At 32.4% G+C, this 24,456-nt stretch overlaps 7 protein-coding genes across 10 annotated transcripts; 2 read left to right on the top strand and 5 right to left on the bottom strand.

Annotated features, from left to right (window-relative positions):
• Window positions 1-68: 68 nt before the first annotated feature.
• On the bottom strand, window positions 69-8,326 carry LOC132911736 (ornithine aminotransferase, mitochondrial). 3 transcript variants are annotated; one of them, XM_060968612.1, is made up of 10 exons: window positions 7,796-8,009; window positions 6,847-7,016; window positions 6,048-6,352; window positions 4,812-5,142; window positions 4,066-4,449; window positions 1,878-2,247; window positions 1,190-1,494; window positions 824-1,024; window positions 434-659; window positions 69-347 (listed from the first exon to the last, which is right to left on the bottom strand). In XM_060968612.1, the coding sequence occupies exons 2-10, from the start codon at window positions 6,910-6,912 to the stop codon at window positions 181-183; spliced, it is 2,355 nt and encodes a 784-aa protein (XP_060824595.1). In that variant the 5' UTR covers window positions 6,913-7,016; window positions 7,796-8,009; the 3' UTR covers window positions 69-180. The 3 variants fall into 3 exon arrangements, with proteins under 3 accessions (XP_060824595.1, XP_060824593.1, XP_060824594.1); XM_060968610.1 differs by lacking the exons at window positions 69-347; window positions 434-659; window positions 824-1,024; window positions 1,190-1,494; window positions 1,878-2,247 and adding an exon at window positions 8,030-8,326 and having other exon boundaries at window positions 3,588-4,449; window positions 7,796-7,957; XM_060968611.1 differs by lacking the exons at window positions 69-347; window positions 434-659; window positions 824-1,024; window positions 1,190-1,494; window positions 1,878-2,247 and having other exon boundaries at window positions 3,588-4,449; window positions 6,856-7,016; window positions 7,796-8,019.
• Window positions 8,327-9,097: 771 nt separating this feature from the next.
• LOC132911742 (cell division cycle-associated protein 7-like) lies at window positions 9,098-10,301 on the top strand. The gene is made up of 3 exons (XM_060968623.1): window positions 9,098-9,237; window positions 9,311-10,009; window positions 10,092-10,301. The coding sequence occupies exons 1-3, from the start codon at window positions 9,175-9,177 to the stop codon at window positions 10,248-10,250; spliced, it is 921 nt and encodes a 306-aa protein (XP_060824606.1). The 5' UTR covers window positions 9,098-9,174; the 3' UTR covers window positions 10,251-10,301.
• On the bottom strand, window positions 10,018-11,916 carry LOC132911739 (probable methyltransferase-like protein 25). The gene is made up of 4 exons (XM_060968617.1): window positions 11,343-11,916; window positions 10,913-11,264; window positions 10,740-10,837; window positions 10,018-10,670 (listed from the first exon to the last, which is right to left on the bottom strand). The coding sequence occupies exons 1-4, from the start codon at window positions 11,907-11,909 to the stop codon at window positions 10,437-10,439; spliced, it is 1,251 nt and encodes a 416-aa protein (XP_060824600.1). The 5' UTR covers window positions 11,910-11,916; the 3' UTR covers window positions 10,018-10,436.
• A 100-nt stretch (window positions 11,917-12,016) lies between these two features.
• Window positions 12,017-12,617, bottom strand: LOC132911745 (protein LTO1 homolog). The gene has a single exon (XM_060968626.1). The coding sequence runs from the start codon at window positions 12,477-12,479 to the stop codon at window positions 12,075-12,077; it is 405 nt and encodes a 134-aa protein (XP_060824609.1). The 5' UTR covers window positions 12,480-12,617; the 3' UTR covers window positions 12,017-12,074.
• Window positions 12,618-12,714: 97 nt separating this feature from the next.
• Window positions 12,715-18,149, top strand: LOC132911727 (SWI/SNF complex subunit SMARCC2). 2 transcript variants are annotated; one of them, XM_060968593.1, is made up of 7 exons: window positions 12,715-13,091; window positions 13,537-13,656; window positions 13,730-13,843; window positions 13,910-15,857; window positions 15,922-16,232; window positions 16,319-16,775; window positions 17,472-18,149. In XM_060968593.1, the coding sequence occupies exons 1-6, from the start codon at window positions 12,975-12,977 to the stop codon at window positions 16,766-16,768; spliced, it is 3,060 nt and encodes a 1,019-aa protein (XP_060824576.1). In that variant the 5' UTR covers window positions 12,715-12,974; the 3' UTR covers window positions 16,769-16,775; window positions 17,472-18,149. The 2 variants fall into 2 exon arrangements, with proteins under 2 accessions (XP_060824576.1, XP_060824577.1); XM_060968594.1 differs by lacking the exons at window positions 12,715-13,091; window positions 13,537-13,656 and having other exon boundaries at window positions 13,732-13,843; window positions 13,914-15,857.
• Window positions 16,888-19,374, bottom strand: LOC132911737 (uncharacterized). Its single transcript, XM_060968613.1, has 4 exons — window positions 18,718-19,374; window positions 18,281-18,614; window positions 17,456-17,661; window positions 16,888-17,341 (listed from the first exon to the last, which is right to left on the bottom strand). The coding sequence occupies exons 1-4, from the start codon at window positions 19,236-19,238 to the stop codon at window positions 17,119-17,121; spliced, it is 1,284 nt and encodes a 427-aa protein (XP_060824596.1). The 5' UTR covers window positions 19,239-19,374; the 3' UTR covers window positions 16,888-17,118.
• A 206-nt stretch (window positions 19,375-19,580) lies between these two features.
• On the bottom strand, window positions 19,581-22,565 carry LOC132911730 (small ribosomal subunit protein mS39). The gene is made up of 10 exons (XM_060968601.1): window positions 22,384-22,565; window positions 22,148-22,253; window positions 21,866-22,063; window positions 21,537-21,781; window positions 21,352-21,460; window positions 20,940-21,276; window positions 20,663-20,865; window positions 20,253-20,585; window positions 19,961-20,182; window positions 19,581-19,853 (listed from the first exon to the last, which is right to left on the bottom strand). Exons 1-10 carry the CDS (start codon window positions 22,410-22,412, stop codon window positions 19,692-19,694), a joined length of 1,944 nt encoding a protein of 647 aa, XP_060824584.1. The 5' UTR covers window positions 22,413-22,565; the 3' UTR covers window positions 19,581-19,691.
• Between the last annotated feature and the right edge of the window lie 1,891 nt (window positions 22,566-24,456).

A 24,456-nucleotide genomic window follows, 5' to 3' on the forward strand; every position in this document is an offset into this window, starting at 1 on the left:
CATAATATTTTTAGAAGATTCTTCGAAAGAATAATTAAAGGAATCATTTTTAGAAAATAAATACACTTTTTGTGTATAATTTGCGTCTCGCATAATGCGATTTTTATAACACGACATTTTCCTCGTATTAAAGGGTAGCTCTCGTATTGTAGAAGAGTTATCTGTATAGCGATAACTAGTTTATTTGTAATTTCTGAGGACAGTGGTGAGTATATGGAGACCTTCTTCAAGTTGTTCTTTCGTGATAGTAAGTGGTGGCGATATCCTTAATATTTGACCATGAGCAGGCCTCGAGAGCAAGCCTGCTTCTTTCAATCTTAAACAAATATCCCATCCTTCGGCGAAGTCTGGAAGATATTACAAAATGTAACAAGAAGTGAAGTAAACGTACAATATATTATTACAGGATATTATCACGGACTTGAGTCAATACCTTTATTAATTACTAAGCCAGCCAATAAACCTCGACCTCTAAATTCTACCGCTATGTCTTTCGGAAGTTTTCCTAATTCTTTTCGTAGAATTTCCCCAAGCTTACTCGCATTCTCTGCAAGACTTTCTTCCTCTAGAATTTTAACTGCTTCTATAGCGACTCTGTTACCAAGCGGACTTCCACCGAAAGTGCTACCGTGAGATCCAGTTTCTAGGCACATTATTATCTAAGGAAATAGCAGGTTTGGCTTAGATTAACATAACATTAGAGAAATGTGTTTGTATTACTAATAATTAATTGAAAAACCATTTTTCTCACAGGTTAAATAAAAATTCGGTCTTGAAAGGATCAATAACGTGCTGCTATTGTTTCCACTGCAGTTATGTTTACCTGTTCGTCCGCTAAAATACCGGAAACAGGATACAATCCGCCAGACAATGCCTTTCCTAGCACGAGAATATCCGGCCGTTGATTTTCGTGATCTACCGCCAATCGTTTGCCCGTTCTGCATAAACCAGTTTGTACTTCGTCAGCGATCCATAACACATTGTATTTGTTGCACAGGTCTCGTACACCTTTCAAGTAGCCATCCTACATCGGAATGAAAGTTTAGGATTTGGAAAGACGAGAAATGGAACTCCAATTACTGAAACTATTCTTTACAGATTTATACGACCCAAAATGGGTATTATATCTGTCTGTTATCTATTCGACTATTTGTCTATTCAAGTTTGATGGAAAATGAAAATAACATACATTCGGTATTATGACACCCGCTTCTCCTTGAATTGGTTCCATCATGTACGCGCAAACAGTTGGATCCTGCTTAAATTTTTCTTCTAAAGCGTTGAGGTTGTTGTATGGTACTTTGTCGAAGCGAGGAACGTAAGGTCCAAAATCGGTGTAACAATTTGAATCCGTAGATGCAGACAGCGCGGCTATAGAACGTCCCCAGAAGTTCCCTTTTGCGAAGACCACGGTTGCTTGTTCCGGAGGTATCTTCTTTACTCTGTAAGCCCAACGCCTAGCAACCTTAATGGCAGTATCACCTGCTTCGACTCCTGTAATAGAACACATAGACACTTCTACGTATTTTGCGTTTCTAACTTCTGATTTTCTATTGACAAGTATACGCAAGTATCCGAACACAAGATTACTTTTGATGAAACACGTTCTGATACATTTGTTACATATTTTAATAAGTAACTTACTTAAGTGTATACTCTGTTATATATTCTATAAAAAGATAGCAAATATTGCTTCTAACTATTAGTTCATTATTGATTTGTACACATTAGTCAAATTCAAATTATTATACTATATAATTACTATAAATCGATCAAAGTGTGCGGATGCTTATTACTTTTAATACGCCTTCTGTTCTTTTCTATTTAATTTCTCCATCTTTGAATGTATTTCGTTTTTTTTTTTTTTTTTTTCGTACCAGTATTCATCGGCAAGAATTTGTCCCACCCTAAAAGCTTCGACAGATATTCTCCTAGTGCACCGTGAGGCTCCGAATAAAAAGCTCTAGACGTGTGAGCGAGCTTTCCCACTTGTTCTCTCATTACTTTCACCAAACGTGGATGACAATGACCTTGATTCACTGTTGAGAAACCCGCCAGAAAATCGAGATATCGTTTCCCTTCGACGTCCCACAAATAAACGCCTTCGCCTCTTGTAAGAACTACCGGAAGTGGCTTAAAATGTCTACCACCGTACATATTATCGCGATCAATCAACTCTTGCGAACTCAGAAATCTTTTCAGCTCTACTTCTTTCGTTAAAGCGAAGATTCGTGATCTTGTGATCGGCTGCATTTTAAAGATTTCGAATTATAATACTGCAGTTAATTTAGATTCGTGAAATCGTTCGAAGAAAAGAATCTCTTGCCACTGTGTTTAATTTCAGAGGCTGTCTTACATTTATATCAAGAGAACAAGAAAGAGTAGGGGTGATGTGTACTGCTTATTTACTCGGGATGTTTTTGTATATAATTGATACATATGTCGGTGGGATTTAGAATAAATGCTGTAATGTAACTGAAGAACTCGTATCTGATAATGAGGGACATTGTTTATTGCGGCGCCACCATGCTAAATCAAATGACAAACTGCAAACAACATATATCACAATAATCTGATCGTGAAACGATGTATCTGAGAAGATGCACACTACTGTCGAGTAGTAAAGCTGTTATTAAAGAACGTCTCCCTACTGTTAACTCTTTACCTTTTGTCATAACTGGGATCAAATGTTTTGCTAAATTTAAATTCAGACAAGGAATATATCTGTATCGATTTAGTTCATCTGTAATGAATGGTTGATACTTCATAAAATCTACATAAATTTTTAGAATGTAGCTACAAACATATTTCAATCGATTCCAACATTGAATTTTAAAGTCACTAAACTAAACTAAACAGGTGTCTCTGCAGGATCAATTTTCATCCACTTTCAATTGTTGCTCTTTTATTTATACTGTTTAATATTTTCTATTGTTTTAATCAATATCTACTAACTGTATATGGTTACCTGAGATAAGTCATAGACCAAAATTTGATTGAAGAGTTTAGAATAAATTCTAGTAAAAAAATAAATTAATGTAAATTTTATATATCTGCAATAATTTTAAACTGTCTGTATAGTTCTGAATAGCAATGTACTTGCACACTTCTAGTGAGAAATAATAAACGCTAACATACCATCTCTTCTTTCTCTCGTTTGTTTTATGATTCTTTCGCAAGAGTGAAACGAATCAAGAACAACAATTATAGTCATAATATGTACAATTACCAATAACAAGGATTACGAAGTTTGAATAAGAGGAGGATCATTTGATAAAAAAGAAATATATGCGTGGTATTTTTTTTTCCGTTTATTTAATATTCTTTCTAAAATCTTATGAGTCGACATCCGATAGGAAATTAATTACGTATGACAAATGGGACTGTATCTTAAAACAAGCGATTGCCAATATTGACCTACAATGTTCAAGTGTGATATTATCGTGAGTTTGAGCCAGTATTCGATGTCTGACAAGCGTCGGAACAAACACTGATCTCGTGACAGTATAGGATAGAACCGTATCATGTATAGCTATTAATAACCAGTATATAACTAATCGGGCAATATTTTTTCCTCTGTACATGCGGTGCATGCGGAAGATAACAGCTTCGACAGCTTTCGGTACATGTTCTTGGTTCAATTTTACCGTGTTTAGCTTCGTCGATCTACGGTCTATCTAGATTATGTGGACGGATGAGAATAGTGATTGCATAGTGGTGAAAGTCGGCTCACTGTTACTTTCTATAAAATGAGGAAAAAGAAAAAGAATAAAATATGACTTTATTAACATCTTTTATAAGTTAGAACCGAAACGGGTTCGAGTCGGATTTTCCAAGTATGTAGAATGTATGGTGTTAATTAACGTATCGTGAAATAACTCGAGAAATGATATCGATGCATTCTCTTATTTGCGATTCTGTGATGACCAATGGCGGTGCCAATCTGATTATATGACCGTGCGTTGGTTTCGCGAGTAAGCCCTCCTCTTTCAATTTCAAGCATATATCCATGGCATCGATGTCTTTTTTGACAACAATAGCATTAAGTAGACCCTTTCCACGAACAAGAGTAACCACATCCTTTGGTAATTTTGCAAGCTCGTTCCTTAGAATATGTCCGAGCCTTTCAGCATTTTCCGCTAGTTTTTCTTCCTCGAGCACGCGAAGCGCTTCAAGGGCGACTCTACATCCTAGAGGGTTGCCACCATAAGTCGAGCCGTGTTCGCCAGGCTTTATAGTTAACATCACAGAATCGTTGGCGAATACACCAGAAACTGGATAGAAGCCACCGGACAGAGCCTTTCCAAGAATCAAAATGTCTGGTTTCACATTTTCGTGATCTACTGCCAACCGTTTTCCTGTCCTTGCCAAACCAGTTTGCACCTCGTCGGCGATCCATAAAACGTTGTGCTTCGTACATAATTCTCTCACACCCTTCAGATAGCCGTCCTTAAGAAACAATATACAAGTCAACGAAGTTGTATAAAAACAGTTATTAAGATAAACAACGTCTTAATATTATAATAAACAATATTTTGGAATGAAATTATGAAGCGAATGGAACAATATCTAGTTTAGTGCCAAAACCAAATAAAAGATAACATACTGAATTTTAAGATTACTCTCCCGTATAAAATAAAAAATGTGATTCGTTATAGTCTTTCTTGCAATCTTCATATTATAATAAATCAAAATTATTAGCGCGTATCCTGATCAGTTCGGATAATCAAGATTCTACTGTATAAATCACATTGATCCAAGTGATGCAATTAATATTTTATATTTTGATAATTAAACAAGAGTTATGATACCTTCGGTACGACGACGCCAGCTTCGCCTTGAATAGGTTCCACCATGAAAGCACAAACCTGAGGATCGGCTAAAATCTGTTGAAGCGCCGTAAGATCATCGTATGGAACGAGCTCGAATCCAGGCATAAATGGACCGAATCCACTGTAACTAGTTGGATCCGTGCTTGAGGATACCGCGCTCATTGTTCTGCCCCAAAAATTACCTTCCGCGAAAACAATTTTCGCTTGATACTGCGGTATACCTTTGCACGTGTAACCCCATCTGCGTGCCAGCTTACAAGCGGTTTCGCCACCTTCTACTCCTGTGTTCATCGGAAGCCATTTCTCGTACCTAAACATTTGATATTCCATTTCATTATTTATGATATCGATTATTAAAGATATACGGGAAACGAAATTTCATTTATGCTTTACTATGTTAGTAGACATTTCTTACATACATATAGTAGACCTTGATTTATCTGAACTTATTCATATAAGTATAATACTGCTTGAAAGTATTCGATGTAGTATTCACATCCAGATGCATAAGTGGATTCGCTGAGTAAAAATTCACTCAATGGGATATTAAACAAAATTTCATTTTAATGAATGGAATTCAGATACACTCTCAAAAGTATCTGAACATTCGCTTATTCTTGATAGGATATAATTTAATTATAGAAACATGATATGATACGACATTTAAATAATAATCAGTGGCTATACAATGAAATATTGTCATCTATAAAAGTTACTATCTCCAAACTATTTAAATTGTTTCTAAAATACATATCAGATAAGAAAGGCCTTTTTAAAATTATGTTGTGATTAATTTAAGCAATAATATTTGAGACCAGTAGACATATCGATGATTTTTTAATACATCGCCGGTCAATTTTCAAACGAATATTTAAAATTTATTATTTGCTGGCTCAATAAAAAGATAATAAATATGTATTAATTTTAAGCATCAGTCTCTTATCAATTTTCTATCAACATTCCGTACATTTATGAGCGGCAATATAATTGGAATTCTACCGTACATTACATTTTCGTTCCTCTTCCACAATCGCTATATTATATGATCGCTATATTATAGGAAGATATCTGATGTCGATTATCTGATGCCAGATGCGAGAGCAGACATTGTGTAAACGCATGTGAGAACGCATTATCACAACTTGTAAAGAAGGTGTAAATGAACAAACAAAAGTAGAGGCAAGAGGAACGTAATTACACAGTAGTCTTACTCACCCGAAAAGTTTCGTAATATATTCTTCAAATTCTCCCAATGCATCCGAGTAAAAAGCCCGCGAAGTTAATGTCAAAACCTTCGCTTGTTCGACCAAAGCCTTGTAAATTCTTGGATGGCAATGACCTTGATTAACGGCAGAGTAGGCACTCAGAAAATCATAGTAGCGTTTGCCTTCGACGTCCCACATGAAAACTCCTTCCGCTTTGCATAATGCAACAGGGAGCGGATGATAATTGTGAGCACCATATTTTGATTCGCGTTCAAAAATTTCTTGTGACGTTATAGTTCGATGATTTTTCTCGGCCTACGATCGGAGTTAAAATGTAAACAATTTTGCAAAATTGAAGGGCTCCTAACAAAAACAAGGCTTGTTTACGTCTTTTTCAGTAAAGTGAAAGAATACTATAAGAATACTCTATGTCCTTAATTTCTGTTCAACACATTTCAATCTTTTGTACAAAATATTCATCATTTTACATAATTACTTAGTTACTGTAAATGTATCTATAATCATATCGTAGAAAAGCTTTGTCTAATTACATCATGAAATCATGGGACCATGATAAGGATTACGTTTCTAGACACGGTTAATCTTCATTCTACAATAAATCAGAGTCTAGTGGTTTTATAGTTATCAGACGTATGATAGATCTGATTATATTTTCATAATACTGATTCTATCATGTTGTGAATCTCGGTTATTGCTTAAAAAATTAAAGAATTTGACAAGAGTCATTTATGAGCCCATTTGCATATTATTTAGTAAACCATCTATCAGATTTAATTGCTGCTTATTACCTGACTGACCAGATCCAAAAGATATCCCTTCCTTTTAGATATCATCCCGACTTTTCTGAACATCATGTTTATATATTTTTCCTTGCGTGTTTTTGCTTAGGAATAATTCACCGATCAGTAAATAGCTTCTTTGCGCACGAACAACCGTATAATGCAAATCTCGCGTTAATCTAAAATTTGATTTTAAAAAATCGATGTTACGTATATAGATATATCAGGACAAAAACATATAGCATATTTTCGTAATTAATTAAAAGATTTTTTTAAATTGGAACAGAAGCAGGATTGAGACATAAAAAATTGGAGAATCGCATCAGAGTTAATATGACACTGGTGAGAAAAGAACAATTTCTTAATGAAAATAGTTAATATGAAAGTGTGTAGTAAACCAAAAATTATCCTTACATTATATGTACGTGACAAATACATTATACTGTATTATATTTAATTATGTTCTTGATATAAATATACTATATCATATTATCTTTTAATTAATCTCTGAAGATGATTTAACATGATCAAAAATACATTCAAAGTCAAGTAGACAGATATTTTATGTAATAGAGAATTAAGAAACAGTGTGTCCAGAATTTAGATATTGCTCTTCTACAAGACACAAAAAATGTGATTTATCATGCTTTTCTCCTGTGATTTTTACATTACAAAATAGTGTAGAATAGCATTACTATTATTCTACATATTCTCGAAAAACACACCAATTTAACAGCAGATGCGCGGACAGCCACGCATTATCATCTCTATATAATCATTTAAGAAAGTGATTTCAAGCTGTATGGTTTTTCTTAAGTATGAGAGAATAAAAAAAAGTAACATTATCAGCAAGGATATTAATATTTGCCAGAAAAATTATCACGATTGCATTGTGTTATCGGCGCGACAAAACAGGCTATCAACGGAATGTTTGTTTGAATTATAGGTAGATCTTTACCTTTACAGGAACCGGTGATCGCTCGTATTAGCGAGATCTACGCGTCGCTACCAGTAATCGACGAATACAACGACCGACTATTCGAAATTACTTTTCCTTCTGTACTCGAACCCGCTTCAAACCAATACCCTCTCTCCCTATCTCTTTCTTTCGCTCCCTAATCTGTAACGATTGGTTTGCGTTAGGTTTTTCCAAGATTGTTAAATTCTAAAAGATACGGTAAAATGAATACACCTTGACGTGGCTAGTCTTATTGCACGGCTTGCTATTGCTCTCCATCGCATCGTACGTACGCTCGCGTCACGCCAGCTCCTCGTATCAGAGATAAGAAAAATGATATAATTATACAGCCTATCAGCGGTGAAAGCAGCTGGTCTTGTTCAAATCCAAAATTTTCGACTATTTGTATTTGAAAGTAAATATGATAAACTGATATACTTTCATCAAGTGACATCGGATCACAGTTCGTTTCAGTAGAAAAAAATTCGGTAATATTTCGATCATATTTTACAAACGATTCAATAATTGCAATAATTACATCGAGTATTACGAATATTATAGTAGATAGCATAATTTGAATGATGAATAAAAATCATTTCAATATACGATAAACACGATACTAAAAACTATGACTTATCCTTCTTCTTACTTTTAATTAAATAACAATGAATGATGGAAAGATATTTATGACTATATACAACTATACACAATAGTTTGGTATGATAATGATAGTTCATCGAATATTCTGTCCTGTTATCTACTAAATGTAAACATTAATGATACATATACAATTGAACATTACAGATAGTATGTGATTAGTACATAATATACAATAACGTTGTACATATTACCGTAAATGTTCGACATGTGCGTCCCTTGCTCGATGTATCCAACAAATACCTTTTTCTTAAAACATCAATTATCTATTAATAAAAGGTAAATTACAATGTGTTCGAGTGGAAGACACTAAAAATACATATAAGGTATGCTCTTACATATGTTGATTACTATAATTTACATGCTATAAAGAATCATTTTTGAACGATATTTGTAATTACCAATTATGTTATATATAACTTTATGTTTCATAGCAATTCCCTACTAATCGTAATTCAGTAATCTCAAATTCCTAATAATTTTCTAATGTAATATATTTTGATTAATACATGCACTATGCATATATACATACTTCTCGCGACTTATAGTGTATGCTTATATAGATGCCGTGTCGATTTTACCCGCCAAAACTGTCCAACTCGCAGTTTCTAGAGCCAATGGAACGATTTAAACACAAACATAGTGTTTGTTTTTGATTCTATCCTATCTAAAGAATATACTATTATCGTGAGTATACATTACTTGAGGATTAAATTTTTGATATGGACGAAAACGATGATTACGACGATTTACGAAAAAAAAACATAGCCGAAAGAAATGCTATCGTAAGTACTTTTGTTTGATTTAAATTTCTAACCTATAATTATCCGGTGTGTTTATTTGCTTTCAACATTGCAGTTTGCCGAGTTTTTCAAAGAGTTAAAAGAACAAACGAACGAGATAAAAGAACTGAAAAATATACACAATGATACAGAAAATTCAGAAAACGAACCACCTAAAAAAAGACGTAAAACTATTTCTCATTCTAAGAACGATCGTGTTAGAATGAAATATGTAAAGCTTGAATTTCGTAAGAAGTATAATACCAGAAGTAGATCAAAGAATATCTCCCAATGTGAAGAAGAAGAGAAAGAGAATGATATAATTGACCTTAAAAGCAATAAACCTAAACTCCAAGTTCTATTTCCATGGGCGAAGCCATTTCAACGATCGATCGATTTAATGAAGATGGGAGTGTGCGATGTAGATGAAGAGGAAGAGCAACGATCTATGAGCAGTGACGATGGGAGCAGTGATGATTTGTATGATATAACTAAAAAGCGAATTTACAATGTAACCAGAGCTCCTTATGACCCAAATAACATACCATCCGTCAGTGAAATTACGGATGAAATGCTAGATAATATTGCAACCAAAAGTACTTCGAAGCAGTATTGTAAAGTTAATGGAACATGCTGTCATCAGTGCAGGCAGAAAACGTTAGATACAAAGACTGTATGTCGTTCAGGAGAATGTATTGGACTTAGAGGACAATTTTGTGGACCTTGCTTAAAAGGACGATATGGCGAAAGTGCCATGGATGCATTAAAAGATCCTGTATGTCATATATTTATGCATATATATATTTATTTTTTATTTCTATTTCATAATTATTTATTTTGGTGCAAAAAATTTGCAGAATTGGGTTTGTCCACCTTGCCGTGGTTTATGTAACTGCAGTATATGTAGAACAAGAAGTGGTTTAGCCCCAACTGGAATTTTAGCCCCTATTGTAAAAGAAGAAGGATTTTCGTCTGTTATGGATTACCTTCAATCTGCCGAAACAGATGACACATAATTTTCATTGACACAAGATTTATAATTATAATAATATAATTAAACATAACAAATGATTTTTTACTGATGAATGTAATATTTTTTAATTTATCGTACCATGTATGAGAAAATTTTACAACAAATATAATAAAATTGTTTTCTGTATTTACGTTGTATACTTCTTTGTTTATAACTTTCTCTCCTATCACTATTTTACTGCAATAATACCATAACGTCTTGGAGATAACATAGGATCAAATAAACGCAGTATCGCAATTTTAGAACACTGATTACTCTTCTGTAAAAATATTATTCTATCCAACATAATGGCTGCTTCTAATACAAGACCAACATGTATCCTTAACATTTGAAATATATAAAACTTCTCCATTAAATGTGTATAAAGTTGAAACGTTTTTGTCAGTGCTTCTCGTGATGGTATCTAAGGATGCAAGAGTTTTTTTAAAAAAAATATTCAACTAAAATATTTATAATAATGTTATTGCTATACCTTCTCCAAATCTACCCCAATTCTTGAAAATGCCCATCGAGCATAACTTGGAAAATCGTGTGATGGTCCGCCGCGACCTACTCTAGCATTATAAATACCTATTAAAAAACAAAAACAATAGTATATACTATATGAAATACATTAAAACTAAATTAATATAAAACCAAATATACCCAAGGAATGAAAAATGACTTGTAATATTGCTCTGTAGAACAATGATGAAGGTACAGATTTCTTTTTTGTACTTCTTTCAACAGATTGTTGGGCTAACATTCTAGCATTTTTAGAAAAATTAATTTTTTTATTAAATGTTTCATTTGTCAAATGGTAACAACAGGGCACTATACATAAAATATTAATATCTTTTGTAGCTAAGAATGTTCGAATAATAGAGTCAGTGAGAGAACCACAAGTATGTAAGCCAGTTAATATAAGGTTTTTATTTATATCCCAATCAGAAAAATTTTCTTTTATCATTTTTATATAATCGGTTCTGTCATTAATTTCTTCAACTACATAGCGTACCTAAAATAAAGTACAATTTATCTGTAGTTCATGTATTCAAATGTAGTATTTTATAAAAATTTAATACACTGTTACTACCAGCATTGGAGAGAGTATCAGCTTCTTCCGTAATTTTTTTTGTCTACAAATTGCTCCATTACTACATAATTGTGAAGAATCTATTGCAAGAACAGGAACTTTATGATTTTCTGCTAAAAATGTTGACAGATATGCTTTCCCAGCACCAGCATCTATTACTAGATTATTTGTTTTCGCAGCAACTTCTCCAATAATGTTTCCAAGGGATTCAACCTCGTGTAACTTCTTTGTATTTATAAATTCTACCTTAGTATTTTCACACATACATTTCTTCTGATTATTTATATCTAGTAATGTGCTTAAAAAATCTTTTGAATTTGTTTCTATAGAGCATGATTGCAAAGATAAAGATTTTGCCAACTTTATAAAATTATTCAATATAGGATAATTGTTATTTTCTGTCCAACTAACCCAACTGAGTTCATTCTTCTCTAATTCTGACCTTAAGGTTTCTGGTAAACATGTTGTCCATAAGTTTTCAGTAATAAAATCAACTATATGACAATTTACCAACTTATGATATGTGTTAATGAAATATATGATTTCATCGAAATGTTTATCATACATGACTTTAATATTTATCACATTTAACTTGGTACAATATGGTATAAATTTTATCCAAATAACAATGTTTATTATGATTGTTAAAAATGAAAAATATTATGAAGCCCAGATACAGTTCTACAATATTGTTCCACTCTTTATTTATTCAAATATAATATTCTCATACAATTAAAAATCCAGTTTATCCATTTCTGGATACGACGAAGATATTTTTGCTAATGCACAAAACTTGACATATTTAAATTTAATATTATCTACAATTTTCAATATATCCACTGTCTCATCATTAAATTTAGGAAAATTATAAATATCCTGCAAAAGTGTTTTTGCAATGGAAACAGCTTTCTCTGAATTATATCTATTGGTAGTCAAATATTGTTCCAAAATACCACTGTAATATCCTAATTGTGCACCTAATAAACTACCTCTGTGATATCCCAAATGAAATCCATTTACCAATTTCTTTTTGCCAACCTCAAAACCTTCTTCGTAACCTACGGAATGGGCATTTTCTTCGACAAATAGTAATTCTTCGAACTTCTTATTTATATCTATATCTTCTTTATCAGACATAATTACTATTATGTATCTATTGAGTACATTGAATAATTTAATTTGATTAAAAAAATCTAATACAATTCTTAACTACCCTAGCTCTAATTTATAATTGGTACTATCAGAGTACTATGAGATGGATATATGAGATGTAAGTATGGGAGCAATTGTAAATACGTATCGAAAATTCAGAGTATACACAGGCATGTCTACCAACATTTAAAGTCACTATCTGCTTCGTTCATGGTTAACAGTAAATATTATCAGATCGGTTAAGGTTATAAGTAACGAAAAACAAATATATATTTCTGATTTTTTATTAGGAAATACTTATTCATAGGCTGTAAAAGCCTATTTGATATTAAAAAAAAATTCACGAACGTAAATCGAAATATTCTTGTATTGGAATCATATGGCTAGAACCAACTTCAGAGGTGTGTCATGTTTGCAACAAACGCGGTGTTCTTTCTTGTAGTGCGTTCAACAATTTTTTAAGTTAATATTTCATAAAGGATGCTCGCGTTAGGACCTAAAAAGGACGGTGGACCCAATACGAAGTTTTTTGAGTCCCAAGAAATTCTTACACAACTCGATGGAGTTAAACAATGGCTTTTGAAAAACTGCAAAAAGGTACATCCAAACGCCCGGCGTCGAAATATTTGGTCAACTGCTTACTAGTTTATGTGCTACATTAACAATCTTTTACTTTACTTTTTAATTATTCTATTATTCCATCTGTAATTTATTACGATTATATTTTTATTTTCGAATTAATGTAAATAGTAAAAATAATAATAAAGGTTAATATCATATATAGATAGAACTATTTGTTATATTTCTTTTCTAATAAAATATTGCTTTTATGCGCAGAAATGTTATTTTCATAATATAGCATGTGAATATTTTATTTTATTTTATAAATTATATGTAAAATCACACATGAATGTATATATATATAATATTTATATATATTTAACTTAATTGAATGTTATGCGTATATATATAATGAATATAAATATAATTGTTTGAACACCTTTTAATATTTGCCTTATACCTCTCTCAAATATCTTTTTAGTACGTTCAAACGGATCCTCCTACTAATAAAAGCTTAGCTACATTGATAGTACAATTACTGCAATTTCAAGAAGATAATTTAGGAAAGAATGTTTCAAAACCTCCAATGACAAGACTTCCTGTATGTATTTATTTGTTGATACAATGGAAAGTATCATTTTTTAAACCAGCCAAATCATTTATTAAATTTTCAGATGAAATGTTTCCTAGATTTTAAACCTGGAGGTGGATTATGTCATATTCTTGCTACAGCATATCGTTTTAAGCAAGAACAAGGATGGCGTCGATTTGACTTCCCTGTTGGAAAGGTAAGTATGATATTATAAACATAATTTAACAATTCTTTACACATACAAATAAATGTTGTTTTTTAGTCAGGATCTCGTATGGACAGAACAGTGGAAATGTTAATGGCAGCTGAACGAGCCTTGGTACAAAATCGTTGTATGATTATACCAAGTGTATATGTTAGACCTGATGTAGACAAATCAACTGCTGCGAAAGTAAAAGAAGCAGTTCGTCGACATCAAGGTAGTATTGTTGAAAATGAAGCAGATGCGACGCACATAATTTACCCCCCGGTTGACCCTATGGAAGAAGAATATGCACGGCCCTGCATGAGACGAGAAAGATCTGTTCTTCTTCATTGGTATTATTTCCCAGATAGTTACGATTCTTGGACTGCATTGGATCTTCCCTGGGACTTTCCAGAAGGTACGCTTACAAATACAAACATGAAATCGATATACAAAGTATCGGCAACGTGGGCGTTAGATTTAGATCAATATAACGAATGGATGAACGAAGAAGACTATGAGATAGATGAAAATGGTCAAAAGAAAATACATAAATACCGACTTTCGGTAGAAGATTTAATGGCTCAGCCATCTCATCCTCCGCCTTCAGCAAAGAAACCAAAACGGAAACGATCTCCTAGTCCATCACCGAAACCGGGAAAACGTAAAAGCGCAAGAGGGCCATCAGGTGTCCAGAGTACTTCGTCTTCGTCATCACTTACGGCTCCAAAAAAATCACGCGGCGGCGGCGAGGAGGAAGATGATCTCACTCAAGGAATGGAAGATCCACCGGCGGAACCTCGAATTGTAGAAGTAGTTGCAACTCCTACAAATCCTCCTGTAACTGGTCAAGGTAACATTCCAACAAGTGGCACTACTTTGACTACAACAGGCAATAAAAAACAAGACAACGAGCTTCAGCCGCTCAAATCTGGTAATATGGCAGACTTGGACGAACCTATGGAAGGAGATAAGGGAAGTTCTCAAAGTACTCAAGATAGGGAAGAACGAGACGCAAGCAAAGAAAGAGGAGAAGGAAATAAAGGAGATGAACCAGAAGATAATGTTACTGAACAAACACATCATATAGTTGTCCCTAGTTATTCTGCTTGGTTTGATTATAATTCGATTCATACTATAGAAAAGAGAGCTTTATCTGAGTTTTTTAATGGTAAAAATAAATCTAAAACACCAGAAATTTATCTTGCATACAGAAATTTTATGATTGACACGTACAGATTAAATCCTACAGAGTACATTACATCGACAGCTTGTAGACGTAACTTAGCAGGCGATGTTTGTGCAATTATGCGTGTGCATGCGTTTTTGGAACAATGGGGACTCATTAACTACCAGGTAGACGCAGAATCAAGACCGACACCTATGGGACCACCTCCGACATCACATTTCCATGTATTATCAGATACTCCATCAGGTTTAGCCCCAGTTAATCCAAATCCTCCGAAGACACCACAGCCTTCTGCTGCGAAGACATTACTCGATTTAGAAAAAAAGTCATCCAGCTTGGGAACAGAGGAGAAAGCCTCAGCTGGTGTGATGGCAAATTTTGGATTAAAAATCGATCAGTATTCGAGGAAACCAGCAGTTTTGAAAAACAAACAAGCTGCTGGCGCTACTCGCGATTGGACAGAACAAGAAACGCTTTTACTATTAGAAGGACTAGAATTACACAAAGATGATTGGAACAAAGTTTGCGAACATGTGGGTTCGAGAACGCAGGATGAATGTATCTTACATTTCTTACGACTTCCAATAGAAGATCCATATTTAGAAGAAGGTGGACCAGAAGGCTTGGGTCCATTAGCTTATCAACCAGTACCATTTTCTAAAGCTGGCAATCCAGTTATGAGTACTGTAGCATTTTTGGCTTCGGTCGTTGATCCCAGAGTTGCAGCAAGTGCAGCTAAAGCTGCTATGGAAGAATTTGCAGCCATTAAGGACCAAGTACCAGCAGCTTTATTAGATCAACACTTGAGGAATGTTCAAGCTAGTGCTAACTCTGATGGTAATTAATCCTTTTCCTATTCTTTTCTTATATATGAAATAATAACTATTTTTCAATTATATAGGTAAGTTTGATCCAGCTGCAGGACTAGCACAATCAGGTATAGCTGGAACAGGTCCACCCGAACCCCCGGACGATACAACACCACCTTCAAATACTGGAAACGTTCCAACAACAGTGGCCACGTCTCCACATTCGGCAACAGCAGCTTCTATGGAAATGAAAAAGGAGGAACAAGAAAAATCTAAAGAATCTGAAATCGAGCAAAGTCAATTAGATATAACTAAAAAGGAAGATGAACTAAAAGAAACCGAAGAAGATACAAAATCAACTATGGATGCTGAAACTATGGAGGCAAAAGAAAAGAAAGACAAGGTAAATTATTATTTTACGATGTCATCTTTATTAAATATTGTTATATTTATGCATTGTCTATTGTCATCTTTTTTTTTTTGTTATAGGTGGTGCGAGACGCTCAACTCCAGTCTGCAGCTGCAGCAGCGTTAGCGGCAGCTGCCGTTAAAGCAAAACATTTGGCAGCTGTAGAAGAACGTAAAATTAAATCTTTAGTAGCGTTGCTTGTTGAGACACAAATGAAAAAATTGGAAATTAAATTACGTCATTTTGAAGAGCTGGAAACTACGATGGAACGAGAACGCGAAGGTCTCGAATATCAACGACAACAACTCATTACAGAAAGACAACAGTTTCATTTAGAACAATTAAAAGCCGCAGAATTCAGAGCTAGGCAACAAGCGCATCAGCGTTTAGCCCAAGAACAGCAACAGCAACAACAAAATCAACACTCTACATGGCAACCTACTGCACAGCAACAACAGCAACAGCAGCCACCGAGTCCACAACCACCGGCTCAACAACCACCACCGCACACACCTCCGCAACAGGCTTAATCTTTTTGTAAGTTACATATCATATTTATAAATTTTAGTTATTGACCAGCGTAATAGTGTAATATTTTATCGTATGTTGATAGAAAGTATAAACATAGAATTTTTAATGTCAAGTATAGTATTTTTGCAACATAGAATAGCGTTCACTTTATTTCCTCTCATTTAATATAACTAGATATTTTTATAGACTTTCGTGTCATAAAAATGCCAATGTTTATCGAAATTTACATAATTTAATCGCGTATAAACATATACATAAGATTACGCGATGACAATTACAATTCATTTGTTTTGTAGCCATGTAAGAAAGATATTCGAATAATATTCATAAAGATTTCGTATGATTCAATCTATAAAGCATGATTATGAACCAGTTCTAAAACTAGATCAGTCATAAGTCGCGCACATTCGGCTCCTCCTCGCGGCGGTACTCGAGCGCTTTGCTTCCCTTTACTTGTTTCTGATTCTTCATATAAATCTGGAGCTTCGTTGCTTTCGCACGTACTAATTGGCAAAATATCCAATGCAAGCCCTGCACCGAATCGGCCGCATCGTCGCATTTCTTCGTTTAATCTGTACATGATAAATAGAACAGGAAGATTAGAGGATGCACTAAGAGTAATCGTTTACAAAATTTATCCGTTATCTTTTTTAGCTTATGGACATATTGCGCATGATGTTACTTACAGTTCCCACATTACAGATGGATCTATTGGTGTCTGTTTTGGATTAAGCGTATGTAACGAAGACATTAGATGGAAATGATAATGTTGAAGAAGCTGTGTCATATGCGCTCGTCTAATCTCTCCATTTGCACAGCAATACAACAAATTCGCAAGATCCAGGGCAAGTGAACCAACTCGAGATAGTTGGAAATCAACTAAATAGACATCCTGTAAAGTCATAGCATTAATCGTAATTTAAGATTTGACCCACTTAAATTCTACTATGTCCGATTTCTATTTCCTAGGTTAATCTAATCGAAATTAAATCAATATTGATATTCATGTTCGAATTATTTCTGCTTCGTAAACAAAGTAAAAAACTAAGATAAATATTTTTACACTATACTTATGCCTGTGCTTTCTTGTTTCTTGTTTTAATCAATTTTAGTAAGTATAGAAATAGGATTTATAAAAATCTCAACTATATAAATAATGGAAAAACATGATTTAGTTATATCGTCAAGTACGACAACCGACTTGACTGAATCTGAATAATTTCTATTTTTATGAAATAGAAATTTTATGAATTACAAATATTGTTGCTTTAACATTATTAAAATGCTACTTGTACAAGACAATTGGTAAAAAGCGGAAAGAACGTAATATCTAAAAATCTTATAAATTAATGAGTAATAAAATTATACCGAGAAACATTATTTCTTGATTCTTCGATTCCTATATAGTAGAATTATACAACGTACGCGTGTACACACAACACTTTTTGTACATTTTGATACAACAATATATGTAATTAAGATTAAATATTAACTACATATATAATACTTACTTCTTCATCTGGATTGGTCAAATCATCTTTAAATAAAAAATTATTAGTCCAACAATCACCATGACAAAAAACTGTAAGAGGACCTTGCATGGCTGCAATTTCGCTCATAGTACGAAAAAATACATCATCGTTAAGAAATGCTTGTAATTTCTCCATTATCTCGAGTCTCTTGGATTCCATGTGAGGAGGAAAACCATCAGAAACCATTCTAATGGCATTCTTAGCAGCAACATGATAATATTGACGATACCAATCCTCATTTTCTGTTCGAAAAAGGGCTTCTTGTATACCTTGACCTCTATTTGGATCTGTCAGTCTTGCGAATTCTTCCGGCCTTGTACATCCATACGTACACATTAATATACACACTTATATAAAGATATAATAATATAACATAATAATAAAAAAGGAGGAAAAGATAACATTATTTGACTTGCCTCGTTTCTCTAAGAGTTAGGCTGAGCGCATGAAAACCAGCTAAAGCTTTCAACGTTCGTTTCAAATGCTCAAGTTGTAATCCTTTTCTTCTGTCTTCCATTTTAAAGCCTCTTTCTCGTAAATCTTCCATAACAATAAGATCAATTCGCGCTGCGTATATTTTTGCGACTCCTCCAAAAACGTCTTTACCATTTGTTTGTAATTCATTCAGAGCAGGCCACACATGCGTATAAAATGCTACTTCGTTTTGAAATAGAAGTTCGCTTTTAAAAGCTTCACGATGTTCTCTTGATCGAGGTAAAACTTTGTAAATAATCGCACGTTCATAATTGACCCATTCACGATCTTTTATTTGTTTTCGACCTTTTGCTCGAATACGATATAGCATAGATGTATAATTGTCACCTCTTCCTGAACCGAGTTCTTCTTCCAAACTGGTAATTTCCACATCAGGTTCATCCTTTGTTATTAATTCACGCACAGATTCTAATGTAAGATTCACGTGTCCTTCCTCATCCATCACTCTGATACTAAAGATAAAAGTTATAACTTTTAAAAACTGTGAAGAAGAAGATTTCGTGTATCTATAAGATTCTTGAATCAATAAATATCGTAATACTTTAGCCTTTGAACGTGGACGAATGAGTTACGATGTTAAGCTACGATGCAGGAAATAAGTATTTGAGTGACGAGAGAATAGTGCCTCCCACTGTCGCACAGCATAATTTATTAATCGTAAGTACCCTAGCTAGGGGGGCAAGGACGTTAATACATATCAATCACGCATGTAATTTCTATTCTTTGAATGACAAATTGATTGAAATTCTTACACATATAACACAAATTTAATGAAGAAATTGAGTCAGTTTTATAAATTTTATATAGCTCAATACAACATTTAGATTTACAATTGCAAGAACAATAACAAAGAAAGAGAGTACGCAATTACATAATTGACATAATTTTTTCATAATTAATTTGATTTTTCGGTATCAGAGGAATTTAATGCTTCCGCCCCAACTAAATTAATCAATTCTTTGCGATAAGCATCCGTTAATTGTGGAAGATTGTGTAATTCTGTAGCCATTTTAACAATATGTGGAAATCCTGAATTTACAGAATATTTGAGAATAAGCTGTAAAGATAAATGCCTTAAAGTTACACTTTAAATTTGAAGAAGCTAAACTAATTCTAACAAACTAACTAACAAACTAAAGAGATTATAAATATGAATATACGTACAAAAGCTCCCAAAATACATTTTTCTGAAATATAACTTTCAAATAATTCATTCACTTGTTTTTCATTCATTGTTGGAAGAAATAAATCTGATTTTTCAATAGTATATGTCAAAACTTCAATACTTTCTTTTATACGACCACCATGCAACAACATTGTTGCTATACAAGCTGTCGTGGAATTTTCAAGTGGAGTATATGTTTCTTGTTTTGTTTTGATCTCATTCTGTCAATAGCAAATTGTTTATTTTTATTACATGTATTTTTTTGTCATTTACTATTATAAACAAACCAACCTGGATAGCTTTCCAACAATCCCAAGCTGCATCCATAAAAATCGTTTTTAAAGGTGAAGCAGCAGGTAAAACATCCATTTTCATTAAAGATAATACTTTAAGCTTCAACGGAAGGTCTGCGATACATACAGTATTTATGTCTGACCATAATCTCGGTAGATATTTCATTAGAATTGCTGATGAATGATGTTTTAAATGTTCTACGATATCTAGAAAAGTGCGTTTTGTTGGCACATATATATTTGGTACAAGTTTTTCGTAAAATTCAAAAAACTCATCAAGTGTACTTGTTGATAACATTAGTGATATATACGAAACGTAATAAACGTTTTCCTATACAAAAAGCTTTAATATAAAAGGGAACTAAATTGTATCATCTAATATAAATACTTAAATTTAAAAAACCATACTGTTGCAGCAGATGAAATGAATTTATAATTGTCTCCTGTCAGAAGAAGCTTATGAATCATATCACCAGCTTCTCTATCCATGTAAGTAGAAGCTAGATACATAGCATGTTTAAAAAATTTATCATCCATTGGATCTTGAATACTAAAACTTTCATTTTCTATTGAGAATAGAATATCTACGAAATTAGCATGCGCATTTTTATCTGTAAGAGAGGGATATAATTAACTATTGTAAATAAATAAAATTTAAAAAAAACCATTAATAAGCTATAATTACTCTCTTCCGTAAATATAAGCATAATATAATAATACGATGCTAGCGAAAATTTTATATTCATTCGTTTGAAGTCCATAAGCAAACGTTTTACAATATCTTCATCATTCGTCGGTTGTGATGATTTAATCACTTTAAGGGCAGTATTCAATGTTCTAACATTTGGTTTAATCCTTTTCTTATTTATTGTATTAAGAATATCAAAAAGATGTTTCATTTGCAGTTCAGACTTATAACCAAACAATTCTGGAATCCGCATCAATAAATAATTGAAAGTAGTAATATTTAATGGAATATCTTTCTCTTTGCATTCGTAATACAATAACCAGGCTTCATTTATCTAAAAACATAAATTATAAATGTATTGTATGCTAAAAATATACAAAGATTCGTTCAGAAATTAAAGTTAGTATACTCTTGAATATTTTGCTAAACCACATATCATAGTGTTATAAGCTGCTGCTGCTGTTGAAGAATCTTGTGTTTTTAAAAATTCAAACAGTTCATTGATTTCTGACATATACCTAAAATATGAAACTATTGAAAATAGTAAAATGTAAGTGTGATTCTCTACTTTCATTATCTTTCTTTACTACTTACTGCCAAACATATTTATTCTGCTTTGCAGCAAACCATTTTTCTAAACATGAATTCTGTGTATTGATTTCATTGTTATAAAAACACAATAACTCTAAAAGTATTTGTTTTGTATCATTAGAAACATTATAGTCTAACAACTTATAGACATGCAAAGCATCAGGCACTATACACTTGGATATGATACGTAAAAGTATTTCTTCTGATACTTGACTTTTATCAGTATATGTTGAGAGTGGTGTAAATGCCTTAAATAGAAATTAAAAATTACTTATGTTTAAATACACCAAATATAACATATGCATGTTATATCAATACTAAATAAAACATACTTCGATTTCTGGTTCTGAGAGATGTTTTGGAAATAAATCTCTATGTTCATTATGAATCCATTTTGCAGCTTTTCTGCCTGCTTCATATGATAATGCAAAAGTACGATACTCTAATTTCTTCAATGGAATTAAATAAGGATCATCATGGTACAAATAACTGATGTTATTAAAATCTTTTGGTATTGTCTGTTCAAGAGCCTTTTAAAGAAGGTAGAAATAACAAAGTTGATATATATTTCCCTTGATATATTTTCTACAAAAGTAAATTTTTAGTATATTTACCTCTAAAATGTCCGTAGGACCACGTTGTATTCTAGCTGGTATTTTAACTTTAGAATTTGATACTGATAATGAAGATTGTAACCTTTTTAACTCAACACATGAAGTCCTGTGAAATAAATAATTTATTGATATTAAAGCGGAAAAATAATATGATGTGTATTATTTAACAAATAATAATATTCTTAATCTTTTTACCAACTTCAATAAATTATGTCATTGTAGTAAACGTTACTAACCTATGTAAAAAATATCTGAGGCGATTCATTATGAATACTTTGATTAAATGCTGTTTATAATACAAAATCTTGTTATTTAAATATTATATAAAATGTAATTGAAAATCGCAGAAGTTAAGACGTGACATATACATTTGCCTGTGAAATTCTGTGTACTGTGTCTCTCTTCAAATAATTACAACAAAAATATGTACACTTATGTGTGTAGTACGAAAGCGAAGTTTACACGACACGCTTTTATCGTTTTTACTTGAACTGACTTGGACATCTATTTGGTTGCCTATGTGCAGGCTTTACTTTTTTTGGATTTACAAAATTAGATAAATTAAGAATGTTATAAAAGTTTTATCGAAAAATTTTTACAATTTTATAAATTTCTACATAATTTGAATTCGATAATAGCATTAGATTACATATTACGAAATACTACTTTAATATTCTATCACACCACTGAATTTTGATCTTTTAGTTGCAGTTATATCTTTATGATAAAATAAATCAATTATTTGAATATAAAATTAGAAAAATTTTCAATAAAATAGTAAAGTATAAACGAACATTAAAAAATTTTTCTTTTCATAGAAAGTAGATTTTAGAACATTGATTGTGTGTATTTATTTATAACAATAATTTCTATTTCTAAATTTTCTTATACTAAATTGATCAAATAATGATGCAGTTTATAAAACAAATCGAATATTAATTCATATTTAACGAAATAATCGACATTGATTGTTTTGAATGTAAAACATTTCAAAAGTAATCTTCCATGAAAAAGATTTGCAGAACTTCAATATGAAAAATAGGCAAATTTATTATTTGCTATTATTTAAATATTGTTATGCAGAAAGATTACATAAACAAAATTGTAGATGAATAACAGGATAGATATATTTAGATTGTGATTAAAATAATAATGTATAAAATAAAACAAAATCGATCGTAAAACTGACGAACTGCAGAAAACATGGAACATTTTAATGGAACATGGAACGTGCAAAGAAAAATTTCCTTAAGAAATATGTTCAACCTTTTCTTATTAAATGCTTCGACGCATCATTTTTATCTTTGGTTTTATAAGAACATCATATATACATATATACATATGTATATGTAATAGATGAATATGGCAGCTGCACCGTCGTATCTACAAGATAGAGATTCATTTCTTTCAGCGCATTTATTGTTTAGCATATGAATAGTAAATACACGTATACGTATACATATATACGTATGGATGTTGAAGTATACCCTTTGGAATATTACAAAGAATTGAATAAAGTTTATAAGGAAGCCAAAACCAGTCCGCGAAGAGAAGCAGTTCTCTGCCGTGAGAATATGCGTGCGCGTAAACGTGTTAACATGTAATTGTATGTGCATGTACGTATACTATATAGTGCTCACATAGGGAAGAAGCCAGGTGTTTTATTTCAAACCGTGGGACTCTTAAAAGGGGATGCTTACACCACGTCTTCTACTTGAAGAATATGAATGAAAAACAAAATTCGTGTTTCACCGACTAACAAGAGAAACGACATTAGCTCGACTACTTTCATTGTATTTTCTTATTCGATCGAACGTAACTTAACCCCTAGTCCTCTCGTTTTTTTCTTCTTCTCTTTTCAGCTAATTTCCTCTTTTCCTTGTATTTCACTAAAGTAAAAAGAATCAAACGGTACTTCAGTATGAATTTTTAAGCAACAATACATATCATATTGTATTTATATTACTTCGGAAGATGAACAAAGAAATATCGAATCTATCATTGTCCATCACTTTCTTCTGTTCTATTCTTGGTCGAATAATTCGCGAATTTAACAAATTCGATCGTGAGAGAATGATACTATAAAAAAGGAAAATTGATTCCTTTTCGTTTACAATTACAAATAAATTTTTAACAATCTTTAACGGAACTAAAGTTCCAAATCATCCAATAATTATCGACTTCTAAAAGCTTATATATATTGATCTGAAATTTACTGAACGAAATAATGATATGGGTTAGTAAATATACAGATATGAGTAGAAATTAATAGAATAAAAGTTCTCAACTTATTCGATTTTTAATTTTTA

This window comes from Bombus pascuorum, chromosome 11 (genome assembly GCF_905332965.1).
Source record: "Bombus pascuorum chromosome 11, iyBomPasc1.1, whole genome shotgun sequence".
Lineage (NCBI taxonomy): Eukaryota > Metazoa > Arthropoda > Insecta > Hymenoptera > Apidae > Bombus > Bombus pascuorum.

What these genes read in the sequence shown, in the direction of transcription:
- LOC132911736 (XM_060968612.1), bottom strand. Translation starts at nt 6,912, where the DNA reads ATGATGTTCAGAAAAGTCGGGATGATATCTAAAAGGAAGGGATATCTT. An exon ending in TATATTACGAAACTTTTCGG is followed by an intron (nt 5,143 to 6,047) that starts GTGAGTAAGACT and finishes TCAAATGTTTAG; the next exon opens with GTACGAGAAATGGCTTCCGA. An exon ending in CAAAGGATGTGGTTACTCTT is followed by an intron (nt 2,248 to 4,065) that starts GTTCGTGGAAAG and finishes TTTAAAATGCAG; the next exon opens with CCGATCACAAGATCACGAAT.
- LOC132911742 (XM_060968623.1), top strand. Translation starts at nt 9,175, where the DNA reads ATGGACGAAAACGATGATTACGACGATTTACGAAAAAAAAACATAGCC. An exon ending in TAGCCGAAAGAAATGCTATC is followed by an intron (nt 9,238 to 9,310) that starts GTAAGTACTTTT and finishes TCAACATTGCAG; the next exon opens with TTTGCCGAGTTTTTCAAAGA. An exon ending in TGGATGCATTAAAAGATCCT is followed by an intron (nt 10,010 to 10,091) that starts GTATGTCATATA and finishes AAAAATTTGCAG; the next exon opens with AATTGGGTTTGTCCACCTTG.
- LOC132911739 (XM_060968617.1), bottom strand. Translation starts at nt 11,909, where the DNA reads ATGTATGATAAACATTTCGATGAAATCATATATTTCATTAACACATAT. An exon ending in AGTCATTTTTCATTCCTTGG is followed by an intron (nt 10,838 to 10,912) that starts GTATATTTGGTT and finishes GTTTTTTAATAG; the next exon opens with GTATTTATAATGCTAGAGTA. An exon ending in TTGGGGTAGATTTGGAGAAG is followed by an intron (nt 10,671 to 10,739) that starts GTATAGCAATAA and finishes TTGCATCCTTAG; the next exon opens with ATACCATCACGAGAAGCACT.
- LOC132911745 (XM_060968626.1), bottom strand. Translation starts at nt 12,479, where the DNA reads ATGTCTGATAAAGAAGATATAGATATAAATAAGAAGTTCGAAGAATTA.
- LOC132911727 (XM_060968593.1), top strand. Translation starts at nt 12,975, where the DNA reads ATGCTCGCGTTAGGACCTAAAAAGGACGGTGGACCCAATACGAAGTTT. An exon ending in TTGACTTCCCTGTTGGAAAG is followed by an intron (nt 13,844 to 13,909) that starts GTAAGTATGATA and finishes GTTGTTTTTTAG; the next exon opens with TCAGGATCTCGTATGGACAG. An exon ending in AGCTAGTGCTAACTCTGATG is followed by an intron (nt 15,858 to 15,921) that starts GTAATTAATCCT and finishes TCAATTATATAG; the next exon opens with GTAAGTTTGATCCAGCTGCA.
- LOC132911737 (XM_060968613.1), bottom strand. Translation starts at nt 19,238, where the DNA reads ATGGATGAGGAAGGACACGTGAATCTTACATTAGAATCTGTGCGTGAA. An exon ending in CTAACTCTTAGAGAAACGAG is followed by an intron (nt 18,615 to 18,717) that starts GCAAGTCAAATA and finishes TGGATGTACAAG; the next exon opens with GCCGGAAGAATTCGCAAGAC. An exon ending in CCATCTGTAATGTGGGAACT is followed by an intron (nt 17,342 to 17,455) that starts GTAAGTAACATC and finishes TATCATGTACAG; the next exon opens with ATTAAACGAAGAAATGCGAC.
- LOC132911730 (XM_060968601.1), bottom strand. Translation starts at nt 22,412, where the DNA reads ATGAATCGCCTCAGATATTTTTTACATAG. An exon ending in GTTTAGCAAAATATTCAAGA is followed by an intron (nt 21,277 to 21,351) that starts GTATACTAACTT and finishes TTATGTTTTTAG; the next exon opens with ATAAATGAAGCCTGGTTATT. An exon ending in AATGTATTTTGGGAGCTTTT is followed by an intron (nt 19,854 to 19,960) that starts GTACGTATATTC and finishes TTATCTTTACAG; the next exon opens with CTTATTCTCAAATATTCTGT.